Source organism: Panulirus ornatus, chromosome 50 (genome assembly GCF_036320965.1).
Source record: "Panulirus ornatus isolate Po-2019 chromosome 50, ASM3632096v1, whole genome shotgun sequence".
Classification (NCBI taxonomy): Eukaryota; Metazoa; Arthropoda; class Malacostraca; order Decapoda; family Palinuridae; genus Panulirus; species Panulirus ornatus.
In genome coordinates, this window is record NC_092273.1 from 11,155,925 (window position 1) to 11,170,533 (window position 14,609).

General features: G+C 46.3%; 1 protein-coding gene across 1 annotated transcript in view; it reads right to left on the reverse strand.

Annotated features, from left to right (window-relative positions):
- The window catches only part of LOC139764593 (uncharacterized), a 190,073-nt gene extending 178,081 nt beyond the window's left edge, over positions 1 to 11,992 (reverse strand). The window contains exon 1 of the mRNA XM_071691431.1: positions 11,915 to 11,992. Coding sequence (XP_071547532.1) covers positions 11,915 to 11,953 — 39 coding nt within the window. The 5' untranslated portion in view covers positions 11,954 to 11,992. The remainder of the gene's footprint in view (positions 1 to 11,914) is intronic.
- Between the last annotated feature and the right edge of the window lie 2,617 nt (positions 11,993 to 14,609).

Sequence of the window (14,609 nt, forward strand, 5' to 3'; positions counted from 1 at the left end):
TGGATATGGCTTCGAGACCCCACGACGAAGAAGTGGCCTCAATACCCCAGCAGTAGCTGCTCAGGGTCATAACTACGGATCAACCCCTCTTATCACAAGTCTTTCTCAAGTCCTTGGAACCAAGCACAGATCATTGGGCCAATCATTCTTGAAAAGCTTCCCCCCCTAGAACACGAAGGCACGACCCTGAAGGCACGACCCGAGGGCCAATCATTCTTGAAAAGCTCCCCCTAACAACACGAGGGCACGACCCTTGACGGCCGGCGGTGCGACCATGGAAGCGACGACAGGTCGGGCGGCCAAATCCATCGTGCCCTTTGGGGGTCGTCTCTGCTCAGGGATCGTACCGCCGTGATCAAGGGTTCTGCGCGCGACCGGGAAAGCAAGCCACACAAGGCCAATTGTCGGCACGAACAACGGGCGGGAGAAGAGTCGCCGCTCGCCAAACAAAATCAGGGACAGAACACACACAACGCCGAGGAAAGGGGGGAGGAAAAATATGGAGAGAAATGGCAGGAGAGGAAAAATCTTGCTGTCGCAATCAAAGGCAAGAGCAATCAAGGTGACGAGGATTACCTGCCCGTTGTGTACCCCAGGCGACACCCTAGCCTCACACACACACACACACACACACACACACACACACACACACACACACACACACACACACACACACACACGGCCTTCTCAACTCCCTCTCCTCCCTCAGCAAAGCACCCTAGTTCCTCCTCTTCCTGCTCCCTGAGCCAAAGCCGAGGGGTAGGAGGCAGAGCCAAGCTTCCTCCTACGACGCCCAGGAACACAACCGGACCACCACCTCCTCCTCCTCTTCCTCATCCCTCCTCCAAGCATCCTCTAAAACACACCCAAGCCTTATCCTCCCTTCCATCTCCAGCCGCACGTCTCTGGTCGCATCTCCAGTCAATCCACAAGCCTCCTCCTCGGCAACCTCCGGCCTCTCCTTCCTACACCTCCTGGCGCCCCGCACAACCTCCCGAGACGAGGAGGGGTTCCCTCATCTCCAGTGCCAGGCTCATCCCCTCCCTGTCCCATCCCCACCACCCACCCCGGTAATCCTTACCCTAAAGCCCAATTCGGTGCGCTAAAGAACCAGTTAATGGGAAAAATATAAGCAAATTCTCCATATATATATATATATATATATATATTATCCCTGGGGATAGGGGATTAAGAATACTTCCCACGTATTCCTTGCGTGTCGTAGAAGGCGACTAAAAGGGGAGGGAGCGGGGGTCTGGAAATCCTCCCCTCTCGTTTTTTTTTTTTTTTTAATTTTCCAAAAGAAGGAACAGAGGGGGCCAGGTGAGGATATTCCAAAAAAGGCCCAGTCCTCTGTTCCTAACGCTACCTCGCTAACGCGGGAAATGGCGAATAGTTTAAAAGAAAGAAAGAAAAAGATATATATATATATATATATATATATATATATATATATATATATATATATCCTGGCCTAAGCCAGTTATCCAGTTTATCGACCATCCCCTACGGAAAGATGATCAGCTGGGTTGACTGTGGACCGACTGCAGCAACCAGGATTCAAACCTATGCGCTCCTGAATGCGTCACGGTCAGCAACGCTATAACCACAACACCACCATGGAGGTCTCTCTCTCTCTCTCTCTCTCTCTCTCTCTCTCTCTCTCTCTCGTGTGTGTGTGTGTGTGTGTGTGTGTGTGTGAGAGAGAGAGAGAGAGAGAGAGAGAGAGAGACGGACGGTGGACGTAGATCCCTCTGTAGATACACACAGATACCTCCCTAGATACAAGGGGAGAGGCAAGCATAGCTATATGGTGGATGACAATATATAGTCATTTAAGCTCGCGTGATCCGACAACTTTATCTTTCTTTTTTTTTTCCCCCCACCTCCTTACCTCTCCCCTTACGCCTACACCCCTAAAAAAGAGGGGAGGGGGGAAGTGGTTCTGTAAACATCAACATAAAAGTCCGTTATTGGAAAGCGACAGGCCTTTGTAACTCTGGTCTCTCTCTCTCTCTCTCTCTCTCTCTCTCTCTCTCTCTCTCTCTCTCTCTCTCTCTCTCTAATCTTTTAACAGTGCACCGATCCGTCGACTTTTCCCCGGACTGACCTTTTTTTTCCATCGAGAGCTTCGTTTTCTTCGCCATAGACTGAACAACTCCCATCTTGTTCCCTTCGTAACCTGTTCCGTCCTTCTACCTCAACCGTTGCAAACACCGATTCAACACCACACGGGACGGACCGCCAGCCCGCCCTTGCACAGGATGCAAGATCGGCACTGAGACCGAGGAACACTTCTGCTTTGGCAGTTATCCCTGCAACGCACTCACTCACTCACTCTCTCTCTCTCTCTCTCTCTCTCTCTCTCTCTCTCTCTCTCTCTCTCTCTCTCTCCCCCCCATCCCAGGTCTTCAAGGACATCCATACATGCACACAATCACCTCGCCTGACTTGCAGTTCCCTCCCAGTGGATGTGTGTGTGGCCGGGCTTCTTAAGCGCCCATGGATCAAGGTGAGGTGCCTCACGACTGGCAGTGTCGTTCTAGAGCCACTGTATAATGACGAAGGAGCAGAATAGATTTCTTTTTTTTTTTTTAGTTACAAAGAGACAGAATTTGGGTGTTCCTGGTAAGGTGTATGGGAAAGTAGTGAATGCGAGGGTAGTGGCACGCACAGGATATCATAGAGCCACTGTATAAAGACGAAGGAGCAGAATAGATTTTTTTTCTAATTACATACAGATGCAACTTGGGTGTTTCTGGTACGCTGCATGGGAGAGTAGTAAATGAGAGGGTAGTGGTAGCATGCACAGGGCATCAAAGTAAGTAGGAAGAATGAGGTTTCGAGTGTGGTTGAGGATATGTAGATCGGGTGTTTGCTTTGGAGAAACTGTGCGAGAAAAAGTTAGAGAAATATAGGGATTTGTGTGTGTGTGTGTGTGTGTGTGTGTTTATCTATACAGCTGTTGCTCTGTTTTCATGGAAAACAAATATCATCATTTTTGCCGGGGGAGAACAAAGCTAAGCTCAATGTTCGTTTTTTTTTCTCTTCTTTTAATGAAACTCTAATATTGTTCAGCTCGGATGGCAGACGTGGGGGGGAAAACACACTCATTTCAGACCTAAAGCTGCATATCAGGGCAGAAATGAATCAAATGACTTTTGAAAGCCATTTGTGAATGGCTCTGCCGACACCAGGCAGATAAAAGGCAAGATATACTTCAGGCTTGAATGAAATCAGTTGAATCAGGCTTGAAATCAGGCTTGAATGAAATCAGTTGAATCAGGCTTGAAATCAGGCTTGAATGAAATCAGTTGAATCAGGCTTGAAATCAGGCTTGAATGAAATCAGTCGAATGAAATAAGAAAGAAGAGATGAATTAGAAGCTCCTGAAGGCTTCTTTTTTAGATCTGTCTTTCAATCACAGGACGAGCGGGGAGACAGAAGAATGCAGAGAACCCCACGCCCTTCGCTCTCCGAAGGGAGGAGGTATCGTAACGGTCCATCTTCGTGTGGCTGGTCTCCACACTGAAACTATGGGAGGCACCAGCCGTGTGCGAGCTGCTGGTCCAGGCCTCAGTGGCTGAAACGATATCCGCAAATAACAATGTGTGTGTGTGTGTGTGTGTGTGTGTGTGTGTGTGTGTGTGTGTGTGTGTGTGTGTGTGTGTACAGACAGAAAATGGAAGCTGAAGGGATGCGATGCGCGAGAGTTGATGATGAGGATGGCCCTTGATTCCGCCGTGGCTAAGAGGGAAAGGACGAAGAAAGATCCACCAGAGATATGCAAGCACTTCTCTATACTGAGGGGGAAAATTGTGATCCTTTCCAATATATATATATATATATATATATATATATATATATATATGGGGATAGGGGAGAAAGAATACCTCCCACGTATTCCCTGCGTGTCGTAGAAGGCGACTAAAAGGGAAGGGAGCGGGGGGCTGGAAATCCTCCCTTCTCGTTTTTTTTTTTTTTTAATTTTCCAAAAGAAGGAACAGAGAAGAGGTCCAGGTGAGGATATTCCCTCAAAGGCCCAGTCCTCTGTTCTTAACGCTACCTCGCTATCGCGGGAAATAGCGAATAGTATGAAAAAAAAAAAAAAAAAAAAAAAAAATATATATATATATATATATATATATATATATATATATATATATATATATATATATATATATATCATCACTTGGCCCCCTTCTCTGTTCCCTTTTTTGAAAATAAAAATGGGAGGGGAGGATTTTCTGCCCCCGCTCCCTTCCCTTTTAGTCGCCTTCTACGACACGCAGGGAATACGTGGGAAGTATTCTTTCTCCCGTATCCCCAGGGATAATATATATATATATATATATATATATATATATATATATATATATATATATATATATATATATATATATATATATATATATATATCATCTCTCAAGATTTCATTACAGAAAATGACTTATCCTTCTTGTGGGTTCGGGAGGTGACGTGAAAGCTGGAAGGACCAAATTAACAGCGTCTGCCGAAGCCACAGGTCTCGGCATAACCCACATATCATGTCTCTCTCTTTCCCCCTGTGTGTGTGTGTGTGTGTGGTGTGTGTGTGTGTGTGTGTGTGGGAGGGGGAGGAAGGAGGAGAAATTATGTCTTCAACTTTAATATAGTTGACAGTTTATTGCAATAGCGCTTACGTATATACCGAGGTAAACGCTGTAAAGGGTAATTAAAAAACTAATCCCAACTTTTGATGTCCCCCCCGGGGGAGGCGAGGCCAAGTTTTGTTATCACCACAGGAGGTGAGGTGAGGTGAGGTGAGGTGAGGTGAGGTGAGGTGAGGTTGGTTGTCACCGAATGGACTTCTCTCGTCCACCAGTTAACCCCAGCTGGGGTGAGGTGTACATATCTTCGTACAGGTAAGGCTGCTACCAGCCAGCGTCATCCAACATGACACATTGTACGTTCACGAGGGTGTGTGTGTGTGTGTGTGTGTGTGTGTGTGTGTGTGTGTGTGTGTGTGTGTGTGTACGGTACAAGGTTGCTGTACATTTACTGGGGTGTAGTGTACACGAAGGGTTGCTGTACGTTCCTCCGGGTGCACTGGACGAGAAGGTTGCTATCTGATAGCGAGGGTCGGTACGCTGTGAGTTACGTACATGACCTTACCCGCCACTCATGGTCTCCACAAATAGATCTTGACGTGACTACTTCAGCGCTACTCTCTCACACAATTCACCCACCGGCGCTATGATGTGTGGACCTAAAGTAATGGACAAAATACTCTGCAATGAGGTTCCATTTTTCTTTGTTGTTTGTTCTCTGTCTCATGTTCTAGCGAGGTAACCCGAGGAACAGACGAAAAAAAGAAAGAAAAAAAGGGTCTCATTTGAATACGTCCACTCTTTAACTCTCATGTATTATGTATGGAAACCTAAGCGTATTATCCACAGCCGAGCCCCAACACATCAGTTACATGGTTTCCCTTGACTGTTTCATATGCCTTGGTCCAGCCCACTGACAGCACGTCGTCCCCTGTATAGCACATCGCTCCACTACGCTTCATCACATGCACGCTTCACAGCCTCCTGAATGGTTAGGCTTCCGGTTCCTCAAAGCCTCTTTCACTACACTCCATCCTTCCACGTCCCTCTGGATCACTACCTCCATCTTATTCCCTCCACATCCGCCTCGGAGATCCTCTTCGGTGATCTTTCTTCACTCATTCTCTCTACATTTCAAAAACATTTCGGCACAACCCGGTCATCTCTCTCTCTCTCTCTCTCTCTCTCTCTCTCTCTCTCTCTCTCTCTCTCATTCAGACTGCGCTTTCTATCCCACCTCACTCTTCTACCGTAGTCCCTTACACGATCAACAGCCCCCACTTCGAGAATTCCAATTTCCAAACACGTCCTCCGCCCTCTTCTGGTCTTTCGCATCCAACGTCCAAGCCTCACATCCATACAACACCGTCGGGAGTACTATACCTTCAAACATACACATCTTTGTCCAAACAGAAGGCAGTACTTTTATCTAAAACAGTCTTAAACATCTTTACCCTTAAACCTAATCACTGGACGAAAATGGCTAATACCACACACACACACACACACACACACACACACACACACGCACAAGGGATGGGGCCCTCCGAGTGTACAGCTCCCTCCCTGTACCGTACGAACAGACAATTACAAACGGGTAATTACGTACGCACACTGGGGGGGCGGCAGACGCACCCTCATACAATTTCTCCTTCCTTATATTCAGCAAAGAAGAAATCATGTCAGCATTTACTTTTTTCTCTTAACTACCACGAGTCGATCGAGATTTGGTGTCGTATGTAATGAAAAAAACGACGGCTGGGGGTTAATGAAGACGTCAAATTACATCAGTGTACGACGTCGGTTTGCGATTCAGTTATACACGTAAGTAATCTTTTACGTGCAGACACTTGCCCTCCGTCCCTCCTCCATGATCTCACCCCAAGTTTAGTTTCGACCATCTTTTATCTTTTCCTCTTCAACGTTCCCTAACCAACCAACCAACCAACCCCCCTTACTATTCCTTTTATCTTTCCTCTCTCTCTCTCTCTCTCTCCCTCCCTCCCTCCCTCTCTCTCTCTCTCTCTCTCTCTCTCTCTCTCTCTCTCTCTCTGTTCTCTTAACCCCTCTCTATTATACCCCCTCTCCTCCTCCTCCTCCTCCCCCCTTCTTGCACCATCAAGCCAACCACCCTAATCGACTCCCTTGGAGAAGGTCAATTTCCCCTAACATCTCCGCCACCCCTCGCATTTGGGCGGAATTATGGGCCGTTCATTAGGCTGAATATTACACTTAATTGTTGAGATGGCCGGTGGGTTGTGGTGAAGGGTGTTGGTGGGAGAATCTACCACACTACCACACACCACCCTCCTCCTCTGGAGCTTTCTGTGTGCCTTCGGAGGAGGAGGAGAATCCATTGTGGTGTGGGTGGTGGGTGGTGGTAGCACGCTGCTCATATATATATACCTCACCTCTTGATTCATTGAGGACCACAGTATCATATCACCGAAAGACACAAGTTTTTTTTTTTTTTTTTATGTTAGCTGAGACGGCACGGGCAGCTGAGGTCCTGATCAAGGCCATATCATTAACTCTCTCTCTCTCTCTCTCTCTCTCTCTCTCTCTCTCTCTCTCTCTCTCTCTCTCTCTCTCTCTCTCTAAGCAGCACGAGAACAGGAATAAAGGGAAAAGATACGAGACGGAAATGAACGAAGAACAACCGAGATTTAAAAGAATCTTGTGTGTGTGTGTGTGTGTGTGTGTGTGTGTGTGTGTACGTGTGTGTATGTGTGTGCGTGTATCTGTGTGCGTGCATATGTGTGTGCAAGCATGTGTGTGTGTGTGTGTGTGTGTGTGTGTGTGTGTGTGTGTGTGTGTGTGTGTGTGTGTGTGTGTATCACGAGGGCAGAAAATCCACCAAAACACGGAACCGTAAAACCAATTCTATTCCCGGTCAACTTCACCCTACTTTCTCTCTCTCCCGATTAACTTCTCTCACTGGAGCGTGCGTGAGGGCGGGAGGGTGTGTGTGTGTGTGTGTGTGTGTGTGTGTGTGTGTGTGTGTGTGTGTGTGTGTGTGTGTGAGAGAGAGAGAGAGAGAGAGAGAGAGAGAGAGAGAGAGAGAGAGAGAGAGAGAGAGACGGGGAAGTGAAACGTGGTGGGACAAATCCCACAGACTTTACGCCACCCTTCCCACACGTCTCTCTCTCTCTCTCTCTCTCTCTCTCTCTCTCTCTCTCTCTCTCTCTCTCTCTCTCTCTCTCTCTCTCTCTCTCTCCCCGCCATGGCCAATCAGACTGCATTTAATTGCTTTCTTGCAGAGGTGGTGGGTTAACCCCACCTTCGCGCCTGGGGTCATTGAAAAAGACGCTATTCAGAGAGCAAGTCATCTAAAGAGGAGCGATTGCATGACCTTGAGAGAGAGAGAGAGAGAGAGAGAGAGAGAGAGAGAGAGAGAGAGAGAGAGAGAGAGAGAGAGAGAGAGAGAGAGAGAGAGAGCTCTTGACCGTGGCTTCAGTATTCCTGGAGTACGATGGCGTACGATCCATGGGTACGACAGTACGATACGACCTTTGAGTACGATCCCTGGGTAAGACGGTACGATCCTTGGACACGACGACATGATCCTGGAGCGCGACGGTACGGTAATGTCCTTGAACACGACAGCTCGACTCCTGGGAATGTTGATCAAGCCTTTGGGCCTTTGGACCTGACTCTTACTCACCCTAGCCTTTCGCTCGACTCCTTTAAGACCCAGTCCATTATCCCCTGAGGGTTCCTACCGCCGTTTTCGAGGGATTAAAACCGCTTGTAATTTCTAGTTTACGTCTCGTTTTCTGTTCTCTTTTTTTTTTATCCACTTAATTAAGTTTTTTTCAATTTACATATCTACGACCCGGGGGTGTATGAACTAGGAATCTAAATGCGTCGTCTTAAGGCCGGATTAACTCAAAAGCCGGAGAGGAGCCGGATACACCTGGTTACCGGTGATGGTAATGTCTTCGATGATAACTAACCCCCCAAAACAAACTCCACATAAATATTCTCCAATTTACACGAGTGTAAATCTACCGAAAAAAAATCATTTACATTTACTCATCAAATTGGACAGCCACACAGCTTAGCATTCATCATTCGCGAGGCATTCCATTCCTGGCCGACAAAGAGCGCCTCATTTTGATTTACAGACGAGTGGTCTACTCTGTTTTACATGGAATTTACAGACGAGTGATGTACTCTGTTTTACATGGAATTTACAGACGAGTGATCTACTCTGTTTTACATGGAATTTACAGACGAGTGATCTACTCTGTTTTACATGGAATTTACAGACGAGTGATCTACTCTGTTTTACATGGAATTGGCTAAACAGAATTACGAAGAAACTGTTATCATCTTCGTTCAGATTCACACAACCTCTGATTTCATCTTTACGTAAACCAGCAGCTTTCATACACTGGCTGACAGACGTGTTCTGTCTGGTTTACAATTAGCACGTTCTCATTTTCAAATAGATTCATTCTGATTGGAAAGAACTCGGCACTGTGATTTACAAAGAACTTACCCCCCCCCCCCCCCCCCCGACCCCGACTAACAAAGAACTCGTCCCCCTGACCAACAAAGAACTCGTCCTCCTAACTCACAAAGAACTCGTCCCCCTGGCTCACGAACAACTCGTCCCTCTGACTCACAAAGAACTCGTCCCCCTGACTAACAAAGAACTCGTCCTCCTAACTCACAAAGAACTCGTCCCCCTGGCTCACGAACAACTCGTCCCTCTGACCAACAAAGAACTCGTCCTCCTGACTAACAAAGAACTCGTCCCCCTGACTAACAAAGAACTCGTCCCCCTGACTCACGAACAACTCGTTCCCCTGACCAACAAAGAACTCGTCCCCCTGACTAACAAAGAACTCGTCCCCCTGACTCACGAACAACTCGTCCCTCTGACCAAGAAAGAACTCGTCCCCCTGGCTCACGAAGAACTCGTCCCCCTGACTCACAAAGAGCTCGTCCCCCTGACCAACAAAGAACTCGTCCCCCTGACTCACAAAGAGCTCGTCCCCCTGACCAACAAAGAACTCGTCCCCCCGACTCACGAACGACTCGTCCCTCTGACCAACAAAAAACTCGTCCCTCTGACTAACAAAGAACTCGTCCCCCTGACTCACGAACAACTCGTCCCCCTGACTAACAAAGAACTCGTCCCCCTGACTCACGAACAACTCGTCCTCCTGACCAAGAAAGAACTCCTCTCGCCGGTCTGGCAGACACAAACAAACACATCACATTCACCCAGTCATAACAAGAGGAGGTGACTCACGTCTGATGATCCCCCGATAGTGAGCGACGCCGTGTGTGGACAGACCGGGATTTTCGGGTCATCATGCTCTCGACATGCAAGAACCACATCAGGGAGGCGAGCAAGCTGCAATCTCCACTGAGCCTAACTTAGAACACGCGAACCAATGGTTCCCTTATACACACACACACACACACACACACACACACACACACACACACACACACACACGCACACACACACACACGCAAATGCACAAGCGAACGCCTACGCCACAATGATAAAGCAGAACAACACCATCATGTGAAATATTAGAATCGCGTTCAAGATACACAGACGAGGAAATACCTGGCAAACTCTCCCATCCTTTATTAGATTAAAACTACTAATTTGCTTCTCAGGTTTGGTCACCGCACTTAAGAGAAGCAAAAGAACTAATAGAGAAGGTCCAGAGGAGGGCAACAGTGCCGCTAAGCTACCAGATCTAAGACGAAGGGAGAGGTTACGTGGAGTCGAGCACTTGTCTATCGTGGAAGAGAGAAGACGTGGTCATACACTTTGTTCGAGCTTTCGTGTCAATTAGATACGTCGATTGTGAATACTTTGCGAACAGTTCCAAAGATGCAAAGACAGAACCAGAGGACTTGATGTGAACAGAATAACCAAGGATCATGGGAGGAAAGGGAGGAAAGGAAATAGAAAAGACCGGGAGATACAAAATGAAAGAAGGGGAAGGAACCCTGGTTATGGCAGTCGGTTCCACAGTCAACCCAGCTGTTCATCCACCCTAGAGGTTGGTCGATAAAATGGGTATATATATATATATATATATATATATATATATATATATATATATATATATCTATATATATATATATATATATTATACTTTGTCGCTGTCTCCCGCGTTAGCGAGGTACCGCAAGGAAACAGACGAAAGAATGGCCCAACCCACCCACATACACATGTATAAACGCCCACACACGCACATATACATACGTATACATTTCAACGTATACATACATATACATACACAGACATATACATATACACACGAGAGTAAAACTCCCTCCCTCCCACACTACACATATAGGAAATTACACAGACTAACACACACACACACACACACACACACACACACAGAAGGTCATCTACATAAGAGATTTACCAACATTTACCCCCCAAGCGCCTTATATTGCTCCTGACGGGTTAAAAGCTTTCTAAGCGCTCCGTAGATAATGTTACCACGGCTTACACTGCGCGCCCGAAGGTGGGAGGAGAGAGAGAGAGAGAGAGAGAGAGAGAGAGAGAGAGAGAGAGAGAGAGAGAGAGAGAGAGAGAGAGAGAGAGAGAGAGAGAGAAGGGTGAAAAGAGGCCATTACAGGCAAACGTGTTACCCCATACCAACAACACTAGTGGCCAAAGTCTCGACCATCATCATCATCATCACATCCATCGGGAGGCGGGGGGAGTTTCTTGCGCCCCCCCCCCCCACCAAACACACACACACACACACACACACACACACACACACACACACACACACACACATCCAGCTATAAACATTCACGTTCTTGGAGAAGAGAGAGAGAGGGATCCGGGTTTTATGTGGCAACATATTACTGGTTATATATGGCAACACACACCTGATCTCATGTGACAGCACACTCTTAGTTGTATGTGGCAACATACAAGCGCTTGTATGTGACCACATACATATATATATATATATATATATATATATATATATATATATATATATATATATATATATATATATATATATACTTACTTGTGGCAGCATACTGCCCAGGGAAGAGACGCGCGGCTCCAAAAGTTACGTGTACTTGCCTTTTACCGACTTTCAAAAGAAGCAAGTGTGCTCTCTCTCTCTCTCTCTCTCTCTCTCTCTCTCTCTCTCTCTCTCTCTCTCTCTCTCTCTCCCTCCGGCAGGGCAGAGTACAACCCTCACGGCCATTTCTCCGTTGGGGGGGGAAACAAAGTTTGCCCCTTCAGAACACAAGAGTTTGTGAGGGGGAGGACATGGCCCGCCTCGCCGCCAAAGCTGTGGACGCACACTCACCAGACAGACGAGGACGGCCGAGTGACCTGGGCTCAGCATGGCTGCTGGTGGGTCAGCCAGGTCAAAGGTCACGAGGGAGTCTGGAACAGATAAGACGCTGGTTATAAGACATTAGTCACAGAAGGGGTCATGTTGAAGTATGTGATAATGAAACGTATGACTGTTTAATGTGTGTACAACAGTGAACTGAGGGAAAAATAATGTTAGAGGATAGGAAATAAAGGAAGGAATTGCAAATATTATAAAGATTTTTCACTTTTATCATTATCATGAGAACTGCGAGACAAAACATTGAAGTTGATGATATATCTAAGAACCAACACACACACACACACATATATATATATATACATATATATATATATATATATATATATATATATATATATATATATATATATAATATATATATATATATATATATATATATATATATATATATATATATATATATATATATTCCTATGAGTCCATGAGGAAAATGAAACACGATAAGTTCCCAAGTGCAATTTTATGTAATAATCACATCATCAGGGGAGACACAAGAGAGAAATATACCAGTCAGTTGATATACAACGGAGAGACGTAGCTAGGACGCCATTTGGTAAACATGAGATTGTAGTTCATCTTGTAAATGGATTCTGTTGAAATGACCAGATAACAAGATATTTTTTGATCAGATTCATTCTACATTTTCAAAGTTGTCTAATTTCTCTTTTCTAAACAGATGGGGAGTTCGTGCAGGGTACCACCTCCTCGGGTTGCCTCAACGCTTCGATCGGAATCCATCCAAATCCTTCTCCAGTGACAACGTGTGGAGGGTGTCAGTGGAGATTTGTCTCTTTTCTTCAGTGGTCTCCGCCTGCTTGGCGAGCTGTATCATCGTCAGTGGACGAGAGCACAGAATACAGTCTCATCAAAGACCTTTCGCTTCAAGGGATCCCTACTGTCCCTGCTACTGAGTGTAGCGCAGCCTTGGAGGTGCAGGGGGCCACTGGATAAGGAATCCTAGGGGTTATATGATAACAGTATGATTTGCCTTTCCCACTCAACGAGATACTATTGAAAGAAAACGAACAATGGTCTCACTTGCGCACAACCACTCCGTATTTGTCACGCCCAACGCATCGAAGCCAGTCGACAGTCTACAAGCCTACCATAGTCAGCCACGATACACAGTCTGCTCCAGAGTGAACCGCGTCCACTCTCAACCTCCTCCTTCAACTCTCTCTCTCTCTCTCTCTCTCTCTCTCTCTCTCTCTCTCTCTCTCTCTCTCCAAAACGGTCATCTGAACTTTTTTTGTCTGGAACCTGCCACCAGAGCAGCGTCATCTGCAAACAGCAGCTGATTCACATTCCACAGCCATCACACGCTCTCACACATTCACGGCCATCACACACACACACACACACACACACACACACACACACACACACACGAGCGCGCGCGCGCGCTTCACCCCGTTCGTATAAGCACGGATTCCTACGACTTCAGCCTTCCACTTTTAGCTCCAGGGTCGCGTCGAACGCCGACAGTAACGAAGACGAGAACTATCCAACCACTGCGACTCATCAATACAGTTGAGATAACTAACCATCCCTCCTTCCCTCCTGGGGAAAACAGATGATAAGGGCGGCCCTGTGTCACCTGTGGTATCTTTGTTATTATCTTAAAGTATCTCCCGTGAAACGCTCTCGTTAACAACAGTGATTATCAACTGGCGTCCGGCGGTAATTGCCTCATTAACAGCGAGATTTAATCAACAGCTTTGGCAGGGGACACAATATGATGCCCATTAGTGACGAACTTCACAACGCTGATATAATCAGGTGATTATCATGTCGCGCGCGCCCAATTATCCTTAATAACTTGCGGAATCAATAACGTTAACGCGACATTTGCATACCACGGGTGATTACAGACGCCCCTGGCTTGACTTAAAATGTACATACAGTGGATGTACATAGAAATATATACAGTGTAATTATGAAATGTTGAAGATTTAGGCCAAACTAAAATCTATTTAAACTCTTAAAAGACTTATTTTGATCAAAATTGTAACTTAGAAGCGGTAATGCAACTGATAGCAGCAAAATATTCCTATAGTTGAAAAGTAGGCGAGTTTCTTTTTGATCTCACGAAACCAAAACGGCAAAGATGTCAATCGGATAACGTCAAAAAACAAACCAGTTGAGTGGCGCCCCCCTTTCAAGTGGCGCCCAGGGCACCTGGCCCAACCTGCCATACTCTAGATACGCCAGTGTGTCTATACGCTTTTCTAAACATTTACCACACTCGTCTGTGAGTTGCTCATATCTTCCACTGTGACAAAGAAGCCTCGAAAGGATCCACTGCTTTGCTGCTGTTTAAATGTCTTTGTACTGCATAGTAAGTCTAGAGCGATAACCACTGTGATATGAATGACACAGACAGACACAGACAGACTGACAGACAGACAGACAGAGAGACAGACACACACACACACGTACTTCTCATATGAACAACCAATATACATTTCTTTTTTCTCCCCCTCTCTGGTACTAATACATTATTCACGCTCGTAACTTGACCTGCGTCCCGCGAGAAGTCCTTTTTACGACTCGGCTGATGTGTGCTTACGGCGATCCCTTGGGCTGTGGCCACACCCACACACCCACCCACACACACACACACACACACACACACACTGGGAGG